The 18,213-nt window shown below is 45.3% G+C and overlaps 1 protein-coding gene across 5 annotated transcripts in view; it reads right to left on the minus strand.

The window, feature by feature from the left end:
- Window positions 1-18,150, minus strand: part of spag9b (sperm associated antigen 9b) — a 29,963-nt gene extending 11,813 nt beyond the window's left edge. For 2 of the 5 annotated variants that reach the window (XM_034558431.1, XM_034558427.1), the window contains exons 1-11: window positions 17,285-18,150; window positions 11,424-11,544; window positions 9,488-9,558; window positions 9,024-9,124; window positions 5,521-5,668; window positions 2,163-2,631; window positions 1,989-2,082; window positions 1,517-1,641; window positions 952-1,009; window positions 172-324; window positions 32-89 (exon numbers count right to left, since the gene is read on the minus strand). In XM_034558431.1, coding sequence (XP_034414322.1) covers window positions 32-89; window positions 172-324; window positions 952-1,009; window positions 1,517-1,641; window positions 1,989-2,082; window positions 2,163-2,631; window positions 5,521-5,668; window positions 9,024-9,124; window positions 9,488-9,558; window positions 11,424-11,544; window positions 17,285-17,584 — 1,698 coding nt within the window. In that variant the 5' untranslated portion in view covers window positions 17,585-18,150. Of the gene's footprint in view, window positions 1-31; window positions 90-171; window positions 325-951; window positions 1,010-1,516; window positions 1,642-1,988; window positions 2,083-2,162; window positions 2,632-5,520; window positions 5,669-6,849; window positions 7,115-9,023; window positions 9,125-9,487; window positions 9,559-11,423; window positions 11,545-17,284 lie in introns of those variants that run through there. The other 3 variants (XM_034558428.1, XM_034558430.1, XM_034558432.1) reach the window with 3 other exon arrangements.
- Between the last annotated feature and the right edge of the window lie 63 nt (window positions 18,151-18,213).

Genomic DNA, 18,213 nt, shown 5'->3' on the forward strand with positions numbered 1-18,213 from the left:
TCTCGGATCAAAACGAATATCAAGGACTCACATCATCCTCGTTGTCATTCTTGACCTTGTGTTTGGCGTCCTCAAACTCCGCTCGAGTCCTGCAAGCGAGCACACAGTCTTTTGCAACCACGTTTGTACACTGTACACGTCTACGTGCGTTTTGAGGCCAAACCAACTCACTTCTTGAGTTCGTCTTCCAATTCTTTGTTCTTGTCCTCCAGTCGGGACTTGGCCTGCGTGACGGCATCCAGCTCACTGCGCAGGACCTCCTTCTCACAAGACAGCTCGTCCATTTGTGCGATCAGGTCGTTTTTCACCACGTTCAAAGCATTTCTGGAAACAAAGGCACATGCATCCTAAACGTGTACATTCTTAATGCGATACCGTCGTTGGCCACACGGTGGCAGCACCACCCCATTTCTGAACGTTGCATTGAGACCAACATCAATCTTAAGCATAAAGTGCAGCGAGAGCTGCGCTTCCTTGAAAAGGACTCTTAAGTGTAGAAACTTAATGATTAGATATTTTACATAAAGTGTTTGCAAATGTTTTATTTTATCATTATAATGTATGCATTTGCCTGTTATTTTTGTTATGTTAAACACCGTGGTGCTGTTATTATTGACCAGGTCTCCCATGTTAAAGAGATCCTTGATCTCGTTGGGACTAGCCTGGTTAAATAAAGGCTAAAGACAAAAGAAAGAAAAATGGCCGGTGAGTGCTTACGCCAAACACAAAGTGAAAGAGCAAGAAAAGAAACGATGACAACAAGCACATACAGAATAAATAGGGAGGGGAACGTGACTCACTAATGCAGCAATGTCTGCAACGGTAATGTAGTTGCTTCAGTGTTAAAAGTCCTTTTTCATGAGGCGTTTCTCTTTTCTTTTTAAATGGGACACATGAGTCAGATGGCTTTTAAAGAAAAAGAAAAGAAAAAAAGTGACACTGAGCACTAACTTGGTCTCCAGCAGCTGGGCGTTCTCATGGATGAGGTGTTCAACCTCCCGACCCATACCTGAAAATGATGACACTTAATATGAATACAGACTCATCTCACGTGTGCTCCATCATGAAAGGGGAAAATAAAGCACGTTATTGAAAAGTCACGTCAATAAAGACGTGTTTCTTATGTCTATCCTACTCACTGACATTTTGTTCTCAAGTCTTACCTAGAAAGTTGTAGTCTGAGGGGTCATGCAACAAATCAGGAAGAGGTGTAAGAGACGGAGTAAGTCAAATGGTCTCATCTGAACTATGGCTCTATTCTATGGCACGACTGCCCTTCACAACACAGTAGCTCTATGCACTATTCTGCACATGCATCAGGAAGTCAGAGGGAACTGAAACTGGACACTGAATCAAGGACACATGGCAACAAGATCTTCGGGGGAAATCTATTGATACACACCAGAGAACTCATCTGCAATGATGATAAAGCAGCGACAGCCAAAGGAAAAGACAATTCAGTGATTTTTGCGGTTTGCATAAAAGGTGGAGACGAGTCCAGGAGGCTTGTTCTTACCCAGCATGTCGGCTCCTTCGTCCATGTCTCCTATCAGGTCGTTGCCTGCGGAGGACAGCTCCGCGAACAGAGAGTCAGTGTTGCGGTCGAACGCAAGATTCTCTATGCCACCTTTTGTTGGCGTGCTGGATGGGGAGAGGAGGTCGGGAGAAGAAATGTGGAACAAGAAGGGGAGGAAAAACGAGGCTCGTCAGGGTGAAGGGGGAATGCGATATTGCCATCATAATAAACATTTAACACTCTTGGTACAAATGTGTTTGTTTGCATTCTGAATGGGTTTTTCTAATGACGGTAATGAGCCAGAGAGAGGGGGGATACATTATATTGTTTAAATATGAGGATAACACAGACACAGAGTTATGCCAGCCTTATCCTTTAACATATTCCACAACATGAGATGTGAGGACACAGGAAGAGATTTCTCCCTTTATAGGTCAGATGGTCGTAGAACAGCTAATCATGAGTCCTGTACCTTGCTCCTCTGAAACCATCGAGGTCCATATCCAGCTCAGGGGTGGACTCTATGATGGCCTGCACCTCAGACTTCTCCCGTTGGTCTGCTTCATCTAATAAAAGAAGAATAATGAGCGAGCAAGTACACTGAAACAGGGGACAGTTGGTGTTAAAATATGGAAACATGATGTACATCTGTTGTAAAGGTCCTGACCATCAGGTCCAAGCTGGCTCTGCTGTCCCTCCTGCACTGCCGCAAAGTTTTTACTGCTCTCTGGCTGTCCTCGGTTCTGGTCCAGGTTCTGGTCCAGGTTCTCGTTGGGCCCGTGGGAAACTTCCTGTTCCGTAGACCCCGCGGCAACATTTACGGCAGCGGTGGACGGGACAGTGAGGGAGGCAGGCCCTCCACCCAGGATGGACGGCGGACTCATTCCCGCGGACGCTCCGTCACAGGGGGATAGCGTCACGGTGGCCTGAGAGTTAGTGCCGTGTGCAGACGTGGGGGTGTTCGATTGAGGGGTGCCCCCCTGAGAGGGCGTGGAGGTGTTGGATTTGCACCCTCCACCTTGTGAGGACACAGGGGTCCCACCTTTGGAGACACTTCCCTGTTTGGTTGGAGTACTGGACTTAGATCCTCCGCGGCTGAAACCGGACATTTCATCCTAAAAGGTGGAGGAAGAGGAGAAGAAGAGAGCCAGGGTAAAAACAAAAAGATAGAATGATGATCTTAATCATGTCAACAATACATGCTTACTTAACCTGCCAGATTGTAGGATGTAAATGAAGTTCCAAAATAAGCTAGTAAGTGGAAATAGACTCAGCAAAATGCAGCAACACACAAATCTAGATGTTTAAAAACCAACAGTGTCAAACAGTGAGCAGCTTCCCATGCAGCTCAAACCAACACAATCACAAACCACACCATGCAACCGGGACACAAATCAGATCCATTCTGCCGATCACAATCACAATCAAAACTTGTAATTAAGTGATAAAACGGCCTTAAAAAAAAGGGCCAGTGTGTGGGCTTTAGTGGCATCTAGTGGTGAGGTTGCAGATGGCAACCGACTGAATCGCCCTCGGCTAACTCCTTGCTTTCAAAGACTGCAATGACGAAGGCACATAGTTTTCGCGCTGTCCCACTTCTGCGGCTCACGTCCCCAGTTTCATTAGCGTGTCGGAGAACTCGGTAAAAGAGTTTGGTTTGTCCTTTCTGGGCTACTGTAGAAACACGGCGGTGTCTGTGAAGACAACCCGCTCCCTGTGGCTCATTCGAAGATTTGCTAAAACCAAAAAACATCCTTTCAGTTGATTAAACAATGATGAAACGATAGTTATGAATATATTATATTCCATTTCTTCCAATAGATCCCCCTAAATCCTACACACTTTCTCTTCAAAGATATGCATGTGAATCCTGACAGTTATAAGACGTCACGAGCCACGGATCCATCCCAAATAAACCGGCGACATTGTGACTCATCATAGCGGGGAGAGCACAGAGGAAACCATCGCTCAGTTGCATCGTCTGTCCCAGTACAGCCACTAGCTCACCTAAATGGAAGGCAGTCTTATTAGTGTTATTGATTACACATGTGCTTGTTCTGCAGACATGCCAAAACACACATTTCGAGGCCGGCTGAAATACAAAACAGGAACAGGTCAGCATCATGCACGTTTCTATTAGCTGTGAGGTATAGCCGTTATGTTAGCATCACAGTAACGGCTACTAAACTCGATAAGTTTAGTTAGAGTTTCTCCGTGAGTGACAGAGGGGTCTACCTGGTCCCGATCAGCCTCCCGATAGGTCAAAGTCGCCTTCAAACATTGACCTTTCGTCCTGACTGGGGAGGTTTGTTCCTCAAACTGAGGGTATATAATAAAGACCGTGATCATTAATATTTCAAGCAACAAAAAAAAAAATTGATATGTAATATACAGACATAAATGATGTTGTGCGACCTCGCGAGAACAGGGAAACTACGTTCCTTTAGTTACTTATAGCATAAAAAGCCTGATCCCCGGGAGTAATCTGTGCTTCTTCTACTACTCAAAGGTGTCCGGCTTAGTAAGACTGTAAGAACGAAAATTAACAGGTTATCCAGCACTAATCAAACACTCCAAGGTTTCATTAGTTCTAAGCAGCCCTTTGTGTGCACGCAGAACTGTCTAATCCTGTATTGTTTTGATCCGTTAATGCCAGTGGATTCAGTCCTATAAATAGCACGGGGCCTGGTGGAAAAGGATCAACAAAGCATCCACACGGAAGGATCCCTCGGTCACCTTGAACACAGACTTTCAGACATTGAGCGAGATAAAGCTTAAATATACATTATAATCCCTTTTCTCGCACTGGTTCCCTTGACAAAAGTCCAATTTCCAGTTTATTTCCAATTGCAATTATTGCAGAAAATAAGCTCTCTGGCAAACAGAAGTTTAGGATATTTATGCATTTTCTTCAGCAAGAATATCTCCTCAAATTAACACCACTTGTGAATTCTGAAGCCTGAATACAAATCGACGGAAGTAAAAAGCTGACGTGAGGCTAAAAAAAACAAACTAGGGGGTCACATGACCACCGCTAGTGATGACCTTTCGTAGTCTCATTTAGCCACTTGTTAGCAACCGTCTGTTTTAAAAGCACATGTAAGTAAGTGTCGAAGAGACAAACATTCAAATCTATCAAGCTTGTGTTAACCGTAACACATTATTTCAGACATCTGAACAAAAAACTGTTTTTAAAAAACATCCATGGGCTTCGAAAGAGCGTGAAATGGAAGCGATCATGAAAATGCCGAGCTTGTGTCTGGGTCTGAGGACTGTTGCTACAGTAGCACTGCTGATAATGGCTGGCTCCCCCCAACCTTCCGAAAACATTCTCACTCACACACACATGGTGAGAGAGAGGGGATGATTAACTGTAACTCTTTGGGAAATGTCAAGTTGGAGGACCAAAACACAAAAGGAGGGGGCCGGTGTCCCTGAGAACAAGTGCAAGAGAAGGAAATACGGCATCTATAACACCTACATTGTGAGAATCATCAAATCCAACACAGGTCCTGATAACGTCAGTCAAAGTGAAGGTTATTAAACTCAAACCCCTAAAATGTCCAACCGACCCTGTACAAGTGTAACAACAGCAAATGAATACTTATTAGGCGGCCATTAATATTCACAACGGAGCCTTGCTTGCAGCATGGTTTCCAACCTCAACAATGTGAAGACCTTCCCACCCTCTCAAGAGGTTAAAGGCAGGCCCCCGGATGGCACCACTTCCACTGCTCGCTGGGCTCCATGCCCGCTACACACACAGGCTGCTAAACATTCTGGACACACTGAACAATTCTTTCTCTCTGAAAAGAAATGCACCATTTCCTTTGGCGTTTTCCTGGCATTGCGTGTTTGCCTTTTGTTTTTCCACAACCTCTTTTTAACAGTGAACTGGGGATGATGTCACCAGTCCGGTCCGTGGGAAGCACTACAAGCCAACTTCAGACGGTAACTTTACACTTTATAACGGGTGAAAAGAAAAGAAAAGCGGCGCCTCGTACCTTGAGGCTGGCGTTGGACCGCGGGTGGCTGAGGTTGTTGAATCTCCACGGCTCAGAAGGGGTGTCCACAGGTTCCCTCGGGAGGTCAGAGGTCACACCATCAGTCCCGGGAAGCTGGAAGATGCCCATGGAGATGGGACGCTCCTTTCTGGAGACGGAGACAAAAGATTTTTAAAAAAGGTGAAATAAGTAGGAAAAGACGGTCAGTGGGATTCATCGTCTGGGACATATTCTATACTACAAGCCAGGTTGGACATGTCCCCCTCCCTCTCTCCATGTTTTGAGGAGGTTCCTATGGAGAAAGAGACACGAGGTAGAAAAGGCTTGAGTGTGAAGGGATGAATAAAATTTGGTGCAACAGCTGCAGTACTCCACAACAGCCTGAAGTAGCTAAACCTTTTAAGCCTTCGCGGTTTATTTTAGGGGGTGGTGGAAGCAGATTAGCAGAATACTGTAATCAGTTGTGAAAAATACAAAACACATTGCGTGACGGCTCAGAGTCGAGACTTTACGGAAAAGACTCCCTCGGGACAGCTGGACCCTCCCACTTGTTAGCTCGGGCAATAACACAAACCCATTTGTATTCGTCTCCGTGGCAGATGAGGAGATGGATTTCACCGCGTGTGGCATCAGGAGATCAGCCAAAAACTGACTATGAACAAATATCTGTCACCATCTCCGGCTCTCATAAATAACACCAGCTCAGTCTTGCATGGAGGTGTGTATTATTCAAGCTCCCATTTCACAACGACTCCAAAGCACCGAACAGCTATTAATACTAAATAATACCAATCACCCTCCACTGCATCAGTTCGGGTACACGCCTGCAGTTATTCTCACTATAGTGGCTCAGTGTGGCAAAAAAGACTAAAACATTGCACAGTCCAGCAGAACAATGGCTGCCACTGAAAGGAGCAGCAGCAGGTCGGCAGCGATGAAAGGCAGCAGCCCAGAAACAATGGACACACCACCATATTGAGGGGAAGAGGTCACATGCAGGCCACTGATGGTGGCCAATGCTGCCTTTTACTATTTGAACTGAGGGAAAAATAAATAAAAATAAAACACATGCTCATGCATCGCTCCTCCACTACCAATTTCATCTTGGAAAACATAATTAAATAATGATATGACTCTGCCATGCCATTCCCCCCCCCCCCCTCATCTCTCTCTCTTGACCTACTTTAGAGTGCAGTCTCATACTGTCTGACTACAGCACACCCACATGGCATCAACACAGCAACCGCATGGCTACAAGCTGGCACAGTTTACAGCCGATAAATGGATTTGTCACACATTAAAGAGAGCACACACACATACAAGTTGTACCTGCTGGCTCTGGGTAAGGAGGGTAAGGAAGGCAGGGCAGGTAAGCCGCCGGTGGCGACAGAGTAGTGAACCAGCAGCAGCACTGACAGAGAGACCAGCACAGCGGAGTTGATGACCACCGCGCCCCCTACGAAGCCGAAAACAAACAGCAGCATACACCCGGGGCTCATGGCCCCCCCCAGATCATGGCCCAGTGCCTCAATGCGGGACCAGTGGGGTTGGAGGGGGGTGAGGGTGGGGGGTCACTGAAGCCCCAAATTCACCTCGGCAGACCTCCGATTGGACATAAATAACCACTTGTAAAAGTTTATCTACAGATACGTTCTAGCAGGTTCCGTGTTCTGAGGCTAAACCGAGAGGGGGGGGGGGGGGGGGGGGGAGCGGGTCAGAGGCAGAACAGCGGCGGTTCCAAAATGGTAATCCCGGTGGCTTCCGCAGCACCGATTGATTGAAAGCAGAGTGGCAGCACACAGAGAGAAGGGAGGGGCTGCAGCTCCTCTCCCTCCAGTGTCTTCATCTGGCCGGCAACACCGCTTCCCTTCCTCCTTCACGCTTCCTCTCCTCTGGCGAGATGCGACGCAGCTGCCGCCGGTCAGTCTAGAAAACTCTGCATTGGGGGGGGGGGGGGGGGGGGGGGCAGTGAAGGGCTAGGAAACACATGGGGGGAGTAACGCTGACTGTCACACAGTGAAATGTTCTCTTTTTTAAGTCGATGCCATTATTGAAAGTCAGCATGTATGAGTTGCTTTGCCAGTCTCGTCTACTCTTCATTTTCTGAACGCTTTTAAGATCAATTGATGGAAATGTAGGCTCTGAATGCTGTTGAATTAAAAATCACCCTCTGCTTAAAAAGCTTGAGTGGTATCAACGTTCCAGATTACCCAAATGTCCCAGCTGGGAGACAAACCGTCTCAAACTTCAGTTAAAACTCGTTCCTGCAGATAAAACTTGAGGGCATTCACCTCGTCGTTAAGAAAACGCCAATTTTCGCAAAAGGTGCAGCCAACTGGTTCATTCAGTTGCATTAATAAGTTGCATGGAGCTCATCCAACAGCTGATAGATGTTCACTTATTTTTTTTAATTTTTTTTAAATCTCCGTGAGGCTGTGCTTGAGCTAAATGCTAACGTCTGATGTTTAACAGGTTCACTGCGTTTAGTTAGCATTCTAGTACTTTTTAAATTTAGTATAATATACAATTCAGCACTAAACAGCGGAGGGTGAAGGGAAAATGTCTTTAACTTCGCAGGTATTTGGTCATAAACCCAAAGTGAGAGACAAAGGGACATTTTGACGATGGCTTTGAAGGCAAAGTGAGTATTAGCAGCATTTCATTCATCCATCAGTCTACAATACCAACCTTGTGGTGGTGGTGGTGGTGGTGGTGGTGGTGGGGGGGGGGGGGGCTGGATGAAATGGCTGACCTCCTACGGTAGAAATAATCTGCAAGTGAGCACCCAACCATGAAGCTCATCATGCCGTGGAGGGAGATTACAGCCCCGATCTAAGCGTCCCACTGAATTCCTTTTTGCAGTTTATAACAAAGTTCTCCCTTCCCACACTTTTTCTTCACAATTTTATGTCCGAATCCTCTCACGACATGAATCTTTACCTACAAACGCTCGATAGTCACTCAGCATAGTTTTACGGTCGCTTTCAAGTTCTGCTTTTCCAGTTCTTTTTTTTTTTTCCTTCTTCGCTCGTTTTGCTGCCGAGACACATTGCGACCCATTTTCTGCGTCTTGCCTGGAGGCGAGATATGTGGGAGTAGAGCCCACGGCGGTTAAATCTACCACAATACAGAGTTATTGAACCAGGAGACGCACTCACACATAGAACACGCCTTGAAATGCAATTTATACTGAAGGTGAGGGCAATGACCGGGAGATATTTGCACTTGAAATCTATGGAGTTTATTTAGTAAAGTATACCTGCATAAAGCATTAATATCTTAAAAACAAACCGGATACTATTACTTCAAAATAAGACAATCATAGACCACCTTGACACTGCCCACTGGCTGATTTTCTTGGGTCATACTTTTTCTTTTCATAACGTTTCCGATACCGATTGTATTTTTATACACAGATCTCACAATTGGTACTTCAGAATGTGTCGACCTGATCTGGGACGCTCAATAAACCGCACACGCACACGCACACGCACACGCCTCACCGTGTTCTGGCCGGTGCGCCGGCCTCCGAGGGCTCTGCTGCTGCTGCGACGGCATGTTGGTGCTTCGTCCGCTCCAGGTGCTCCATGTAGCTGTGGATCATCTGGAAGGTGACACAGAACGAGTCGGGGGAATAAGCCAATATTGACGACATTAATTGAATCTCCAAAAAGCCTGTGCTTCTAAAAAGGGATTTAGAAAAAGACAAACTAAAATGTTGCTCCCAAACGATGGTAAATGTGATTGTAACTCCTGCCATTAAACAGTGGAGTAGCTTGTGTCCTGACACGGCTGTGACAGACTCCCAATAAATGCTGCAGCAGTATTTCTGCAGATTATTTATGTTGAGTGGCGTCTAATATGTTCCACTATTATTTTATATTTTTATTTCTGAATAGAATCCAATAAATGAACATAAACATTACTGGTCATTGTGTTGTGAAAGGAGTAAACTTTATGGGCATACCTCGGTGTGCCTCTGATGAAGGCCGTTATATTCCTTCTTGAGCTCCGCTTCTCTCTCGTCCAATCTGACAACTGGACGAAAAAAAAAAAGAGAGACAATGAGTGAATGTGATAAAACTAGAGACAGGATCGAGAGCCAGATTTACTGACATGCGTCGCAAAACTGCAGTTGGAATTCACCAATATTAAATTCAGAAATTCTTTGAGAAAATCGTGCCGCAAAACTGTTCAAACTGTTGTTTTTGCACCGTTTCATTGTGTGCTTCTGGAAGTGGTGGCTGGAGGAGCAGCTGCAATACCAGGTCAGAGCCAGAGGAGGGCCACCGTGCATCAGCAAACCCCTCCGAAGCCACACAAAGCAGAGAGCGTTTCACCTCTCGGAACCAGCCGAGGAGTCAAAGTCATGAAAACAATCAACAAAAAAAGTTTCATTTTAATGGAAATTAATGTAGAGTTACCATCTGCTCAAAAGGAAAAGAAAGAAAGAAAGAAAAAAAAAAAACTACAGGCTAGAAAGACTCCCGCTGTCACTACAGCGCAACCGTCGGCCTCCGTTGACGTCCGTTGTTTGTGGCTCTCCGGTGACATCAGTTTGTAGCCAAAACAGCCAAAACAGCCAAAACAGCCTGACTCAGACTCCGTGTGTTTTCAGATTGCGGCCAAACTAAAATGTTCGTTCGTCAGCGGCACTTAAAAACGTAAAGGTTAGTGTTATAGCTCCATTTTATTTCAGATATAAGCTTTTTCTTTTTTCCCCTCTTCTCTCGGGTGTTTAACAAGAACCAAGTACAGGTTTTAGAGAGGGGAAACACCTGCTAAATGAGGATGGAAATGCTGGCATGTGCTTATGAAAGAGGAGCCAGTGGTTGAAGAGCGCAGCAGAAATGACCCGGGTCAGATACAGAGGAGTGGAGAGTAAAAAGGAAGCGGTCCTACAGGGAAGCCCCACATGAAAAGCCTGAATACGTTCTGCTGAAAGAACCGATCTCTGAACGTCAAAGTGAAAAAAAGAAAACAGTCAAACTAATTATTTTGTGTTGTATCGTTGTGGCCACAACATGTAATTCCATGGGGAATATGTATGTCCGTCGCAAAGCACGCAGCTGTAGGGTCGCAAATAATGATTATTTTCAATATTGATTAAAGACACGGTTGGTAATCTTGAGCCAATAGCAAGAGTACGCTTTGATCTGCCAATTAATTTTTTTCTACTAATCAATTAATTGTTAGGTCTGTAACATGTCAGGAAATAGTGGAACAAATGACAATAGTAAACCCTGTTGTAGTGAAATAAGAAAGTTAAGACTGTCTGTCTCTCTCTCACTGGTATGATCAAACCCAGATACTTGAACTAACTCTCGCTGCTGACAAGTCGGTCCACAAGCATCATTACAGACGGGGTGTCAAATCGAAATAAATAAAGATAGGCTCTCAGTTTTCACTTAGCACTTATGAGGCGTGTGTTACGGTCCTGCGGTGAAACAAACAAGCAGTCACACACAGTCAACAAGTGCAGTCATGCACACATCACGAGTTTCTTTTTGTTCATGTCTGGTAGAACTACCACGCTCCCTCGAGGCTTCAGAAGGACTAAAGTCGGTCCTGAACAAACTCTTTCCTCGCTCAGGAAAAGACATAATGATCCGTGACTTTTTAGATATTTAGCCAATCTTTTGATTTAGACACAGAATGCAAAAAAAGAAAGAGAAAAGATAAACATTACAAACACTCATCGTATGTTACTTATGACTTCAGTCGGGTCATTAGGAGGCTAACATACGGTCACAAGATCTGTAAACGGTCGATGCTGCTCACAAGGTTGCTGGCCTCTGTGTGTGTGTGTGTGTGTGTGTGTGTGTTTGTATGTGTGTGAATGCCTGAGACTTTCCAGTATAACAGTAGGTAAGTATGGCTAAAACCAGTGGCCGTGGACTTACTCTGATCCGCATAGTTTTTCGTCTTCAGCTCTAGCTGACGCGTGTGTGACTCCAACACCACCAGTCGACTCTGGAGATCCTTCTTCTCGCCGTCCTGGGAGTCCTCCAAGGCGATGTACCTCTGCGGATAAAGGCAGAAAGGTTTGTTAATCGAACGTCTGGAATTCACGCTAACGCTGCAAAAGCGTGTGGAACTCCCAGTATGACATTGCTTCACGCTCTGAATGGCCACAGTCGTCACCATCGATGGCACTGAGCCCGTTTCTAAGTGTCTGCATTTGTGTGTGTAAATAAACCTGCTCATGCCAACAACAGTATCAACAGTGATACCAGTGGACTAAATTCTGTCCAGAATAGAGCATCTGTCCATTGTGAAAGTCATTTAAGCTCTATGCACAACAGGTGCACATCGCCAGCCTTCTCGCCAAAACAAAAAAACAGGTAACAGCCTCTCTGTGTGTGTGTGTGTGTGTGTGTGTGTGTGTGTGTGTGTGTGTGTGTGTGGCAATACACACTCTGCTTGTGAAGCGATGAGATCAGATGGAATTTTAACGAGCTCCAACGGAGAGTGAGTCTCTGTTGGGGACAAGTAGTCAAAGAAAGTGAAGAAAAACTAGAACCAGAGTAAATGCGGGTATTGAAACTGACAGCAATGGCAAGGCACGCTAAAAATAAATGAGAAAAAGGGGACGTTAAAGGAACAGCTCAACCCAAAATCAAGTGTGTATTTTTCCTCTAAATCTGTTGTGCCATTTTTCAATCTAGATTGTTTTGGTGCAAGTTGCCGAGAGTTTGAGTGATCGGACGTATTTCTTAGATGAAACGGCTCTCAACCAGGTCTGTGAACTGTCCCTTTAACATGCAAACGGCCTAAAAACACTAAAAGAATCATACGTGTTTTTGTTGCTCTCGTTCGGTTTCCTTATTCCTTAGTCTATTGATGCCTTAGCTGATTGCGGGGTCAGGTGTCTAATGACAGGCCTATAAACATGTGTTGTGTCTTGTGATGTGGGTGCTCACTGTGGATAAGAGGCCCCGCAGACGGGCCCTGGGCGGGGGGGGGGTCATCTGCAAGGAGATGAGGATCACCTGAGCTCCCCGTTACAAAACAGCCTCTGTTCTTTAAACTCACATCACATGAGGACTGGAGGTGTCAAACCTCTTCTTTCAAGTCGATGGGCTGACATGTTTTTCTAAATTCAAAGATGTAGCATACAAAAACCAAAGATAAGAATAGATTTTACGTTATTGTGAAATGTAGTTAGTTTGTGGGGCGAGGAGATTATTCAGGTCTTGAGGGAGAAAGATTTACAGAGGCATCTCAAGTACTGAGGTAATGGTAATAATGCAGCATGTCCTACTAAGAGCATTAACATAGCATTGGGCTAGACTACAGACTTCACTTCAGGGTTCATGGTGGGGGGTGCCACCTAATCTGCTACTGGCCATAACTACAACGCAAACAGCTACTGGCCTTAGTTGCTGAGCGGTTTAAACTGCAGACAGGAAAAAGGATTTGATGATAGATCTGATCCAGTTGAAGAGTAATGCACCGTACGGATGGATGGCACATGTCGACGTGCCAAAAGGCGTCCGATTGAGTCAACATGAGAACTCCCAATATCTTCCTCGCTCGCACTGCTGCTCATCATGTGACCCGGGAAGGAGGCTTGTGCATATGACAACGATCCAGAGAATGAGTGTTCCAGCGTTTTAACATGCACTCTTCCCCCTACGCTTCATGTATAATACTCTCTTTGTCCACACACACACACACACAGCTCCACTGTATTGGCACTCAATTGACAGAGAGAGAAATCCACTCCTTTTTGTGTTTTTTGGCTGTGAGTTGATCTTAGACAACACGGGTAAGTAAGGCCTTTGTCCCCCCCACCAACAAATATATATAAATAATAATATTGTGAATTAATCGAGGAGATAATTTTAAAAAAAGAAGTAATATTCATAAACTGGGGACCATGAATGTCTGTACAAAAGTTGTTAGCGAGATATTTCAATCTGGAACAAAGTGACCGAGCGGCCAACCGACTGGAGCGATGCCACTCAAAACGCCAGTCACGTTTTGGCCTTTCTAATCTCTTCCCCCCCCCCCCCCCCCAAACACAATTTAGCTCATGTCACATGGGGCTATGCTACGGTGTGTAACTCATGTGTGTTACTATGTGATTAGACATCATGTCAATGGTCCACGGTGCTCAATCAGCTGGCATTATATGAAGTAAGCTGTGGCTTTTCGCAGGTCAGCAGACGACCCCGAGGGCAAAAGAACTGGAGGGAAGTACCATTTTCCCCCCCCAGAATTTCCTGCCTTGCCTTTTCCTCTCCTCTGCTGAGACAAACTACTAAAGAGGAAGGCATTCCTCTGGGCTCGGAGCAGGATTTGGTTCGCACAATGTGTTTATTTGGTGAGATTAATGTGCTTCTTTTGCTTCAAGAGTGACTTGTCCTCCGTGAACGAGTCCGTGCTGCTCGCTGGCCTCCTGAGCAAGTGGCTGCTTTGGTGTTGCCGGGGGACGCTTTGCATTTAAACTGTCCCGAGTGTGCTGTGGATTGTGTGAAAAGTTAGCCGTGTGAAATGCAACTGTTTTATCACAGCGGAGGGATTAGGAGATGGGGGAGCTGTGGAAAGGCTGTTTGTCGATGCGCACTCAGGCTTACAGTTTACTATCAATGAAATGTGTCCGCTCTCAAATACCTTGCCAGGAGCTTCTTTTTTTTTTTTGTAAACTCAAAATATCTGGTAATTCATTCACAACAAATATCCTTTAGGGCGCAATGGCAGCTTTTCCTAAATTATGATATAAGAAGTGGACTTTGGTTTCATTTTTTGCAACCAAGGGAGAGGAGACGGGGGCGCAAAGTACAACCGGTCGCTGATGAGACATTATGATACAATTATCTTTTATTGAACTGAAAACACAATGTGAAAAAGTTAAGTCATAAGACAAAAACACGTCAAACTCCCGGACCTGACAATCTCCTTGTAGCCACAGCCTAAAGCATACTCTAATTGGACCATAATTGACGAAATGAACATCAAGCTGAATAGAAGAACACTTAAAACTAGCGATTGCGACCATAAACTCAACTACAATGTTACTGTGGGAATAAATCACGAGAGAAGTAAAGTCATTTTCTATGTGAGCAGAGCAGTCGTCCCCTAGAATAGCCATTTGAAATAATTCCAGTTCATGGCACTCATTCATTGGCTTCACTTTTCAAAACAGAGGTTGCCGCCTGCAGGTTTTTTGACCATCGCTAAAGTGACTTCTTGCAGATAAACAGAAGAACCGGGTAGTACGCACTACGCACAAGCAGAAATAACGCCCTGTAGACGCGTTTCCATGCAATTGCCAAGCGAATTCTAAGCAAACTTTTGAAACGTTGTAAATGCATCGACTGGTTTATAGCCGATGAACGTGGCTACAGCTGGTTTGGTCGGAAGTTGGCGCTTAAATGTTACGGAAGGTTTGCCAACCACAACTAGTCACTTGGCAAGATCTGCTGTGTGGAGTCACTGAATGGGACGGCAACTCTGGGCCTTCGTTTTACTTGATAAGTTAAATTCTTATTTTCACCAACTTCTATCATAAATCAGAAAGCACATTTAAATACGTAACATCTGTAAGATTTACAATGTTTTAGTTGAGCTTTTCCTAGCCATACAAGTACATGCTTTATACTTGCTTTAATGAAGATCTTTTTTTGACTTTTATGAATGACACATTTAAAACATAATCCAAAAAAACATCCATTTATCCTTAGCATCAAATGCTTGGTTTAGATGTTCCAGCTTCGTGGATTCATTCATTGATCAGATATTTCCCTCTGACCTCCATTAGAAAGCGTGATCAACGTCGTCCTGGCTCAGCCATGACCTCTGCATCCGCTAAGGCCACATCCTGTCCTGTGACAGTTCACTCAAGTTCCTAAACTGGAACCGAAGCGGACCTCCAGAGGATGTAGATACCCGGGACATCGCCCTAGCGTAAGACCACTGATCACACCAACTTGACAGCTGACAGGTTGCCCCGCAGAGTGAGGAACTCATTCTTGACGGCTATTTGACACGCAGCGGTGAGGGGAACAAGTCAAACGTCATCCCATCGCTTAGCGATGGAAAACCCTGTGTGCACTGGTCTATCCAAAAGCCTTAGCAACGTGTTGCAACATGACGTGAATTATTAACACACTGCTTTGTGACCCGTTGGGCTCGTCATTCAACATTGAACCGTCAAGTCGAATGTCAACAACTCAGAAAAAAAATGAGCGGCAAAACTCACAGAAATGTATGAAGAAATTGTGTTTAATTCACAATAAGAATTTACTATAATAGTTCCTTCATATTTTCCAATCTAAATCATGATGGCCACCATTTGTTGTTGTTGCTAGGATTAAATTCGCAAAACCCTGCAGCAGTTCGGGGTTGTAAAAAAAGAAAAAACTTAAATGAGGGCCCGCTTGTGTGTCAAAACATGAGGAACAGTGTGGAGGATCAGGAGGAGAAGTACTGTGAGCTATACAAGTGCCAAAAACACACCTCAATGTAACTCGTTGAAAAATAGCCTTGAGGCTAATCTCCAATCCGTTCTGATTTTAAAAGTTTAACAGGGCAATTATAAGTCATAGGTTTGCACTTCTCTTCAGTTCTAGTTTATATTATCCGGAAACAATCAGTTTAGATTTGTGCCAAACGTGTCATGCTTGAACTTCAAGTTGCGCACACAGCGCTGATCTTTAGCTGAAAAGAACAAACCATGCATTACTGCGCTGGCGTGACAGAACACACCGAACATTCAAACAGCAGTTTGCCTTAGTCACAGATTTGTGTGTAACCTTGGCTACAGCTGTAACCACATTGTTTTTCAGAGCTCTCTCTCTCGCTCTGTGTCTGTGTGTGTGTGTGTGTGTGTGTGTGTGTGTGTGTGTGTGTGTGTGTGTGTGTGTGTGTGTGTGTGTGTGTGTGTGTGTGTGTGTGTGGAGATAGGAGTACCCTTAAAAACAAAAGCATACACCATTAAACATGCAACAACAAAAAAGGGGAAGAGCCACATCATTAAATTCAGCTTTCATCACCACCTGGCAGAGGAGCGGACCGGGGTCACAGTTGCAAAAGATGAAATAAGAATTGTTCACTAACATGCGTGTCACTGTGGATGTGTCTTGTCTGTAATTCTTTTTAATAAAAATAAAAAAATAGCCACTTCTGGTTCGGTCGGCCAGACTGGAAAGACAACAAATCGACTATTTCTTGGTCACTTTGTTTCAGAGAAAGGTTTGGCACATCATCACCCATGTTTGTGTCGTGTGTGTGGATGTGTGCGCGTGTGTGTGTGAGTGTGGATGCGTGGATGTGTGTGTATGTGTCACTGTCCAAAACACAGACTACCCTTATTAGTGGTGAAGTCACGTTGGCAATAGGTGTGTCATTCAGGGTTGGGATGGAGTAACATGATCACCGAGGTTCTAATTTGCATTGGAGTCAGAAATCAGCGGTTTGGTTTTACATGCACGTGGGAAAAGATATGTTGTGGGGTTTTCCAGCTGCGCATCAGAGACTTCAAATCCATCAAACTGTCTTTAAAAACAAGGTTTAAAGTTGCTCTCCCTTACTAAATGTGCCGTGGGAAATAACTTTTATTTTGTGCATGTCATCTAGGGTGTCTTCTAGCATTCCACGACTAATTCGTGCTTAATGAGATAATATGACAAGCACCACGAATTGCCAGATATCCGAATTGGGTTCGCCTTTTAATCTCACCAAAGAACATAATACGCGCCTGTAATCCATAATCCGGGTTATAAATTAGTTCTGGCGGCGGTGGTGCGGTGAAACCCACCTCCTCCGTGTGCTTCCTCAGCGCCTTCTCGCGCTCGTACTGGGTCACGAGCTGCTCGTTGTCCTCGCGCAGCAGCTCGAGCTCCACTTCGTGCTCCTGGTTGACGGCGAACACCGAGTCCAGGTTCTCCAGCACGGCGACCACCAGCGGCATCAGCTGCTTCACCACGTCCTCGCCGTAGCGCTCGATGAGCCGCTCGAACTCGCGGTATATGGAGCTCGCCAGACCGGAGACCCGCTCGGACATCATGGTGGCGCTGCCGCAGTCGTCCTGATACAGGACTACGTCGTCCAGCTCCATTTTTGCTCCTCGCGCTCCGCTCCCAGGCTAACGTTAATGAGCTAGCCCGCGAGCTTCGGCTGGCCAAAAGGCGGTCCGGTCCCCCTCGCTACTTTCAGCGCGACGCTCCTAAAACATGTCTCGAGTGGTGTGAAGTGTACAGAAGAGCCGGTGTACTTCATTCAAGCACTAACGTGTGTATTCCTCCGGCGGCTCACTTCATACGGTCGCCCGCCTCGCAGCGAACAGGGCTGGAAAGTCTTCACTTGGCTCCTGATTAGTTTCTCGGTGTCCAACAGATGAGCTCCCGCTGCTGCCTTCAAGTGCCGTCGGAGAGATCGAGGTGAACGCAGTGAAACGACACCGCAAAGTAGGAAACACCCGTAGAATTCGACCGTAGTTTGTTTCAGTGGTTACCGGATACACAGGGGGAAATAATGTAATTATGCGAAACGACAAAAAGCCAAGAGTGCACAGAAAATTAACATTAAAAGCGCTTTAAAAACAAAAGCGAGTGTGAGCCCGGTCAGCCGGTTAGGGAATATTGTTATTATTTCATGTGAGCCCTCGCTCATGAAGCCAAGTTATATAGTTGCTGTTATGTGACGTTTCGGGGGCGGAGAACAAATCACGGATTAAAAGACATCCTG

This window comes from Cyclopterus lumpus, chromosome 19 (genome assembly GCF_009769545.1).
Source record: "Cyclopterus lumpus isolate fCycLum1 chromosome 19, fCycLum1.pri, whole genome shotgun sequence".
In the NCBI taxonomy this organism is placed as follows: Eukaryota; Metazoa; Chordata; class Actinopteri; order Perciformes; family Cyclopteridae; genus Cyclopterus; species Cyclopterus lumpus.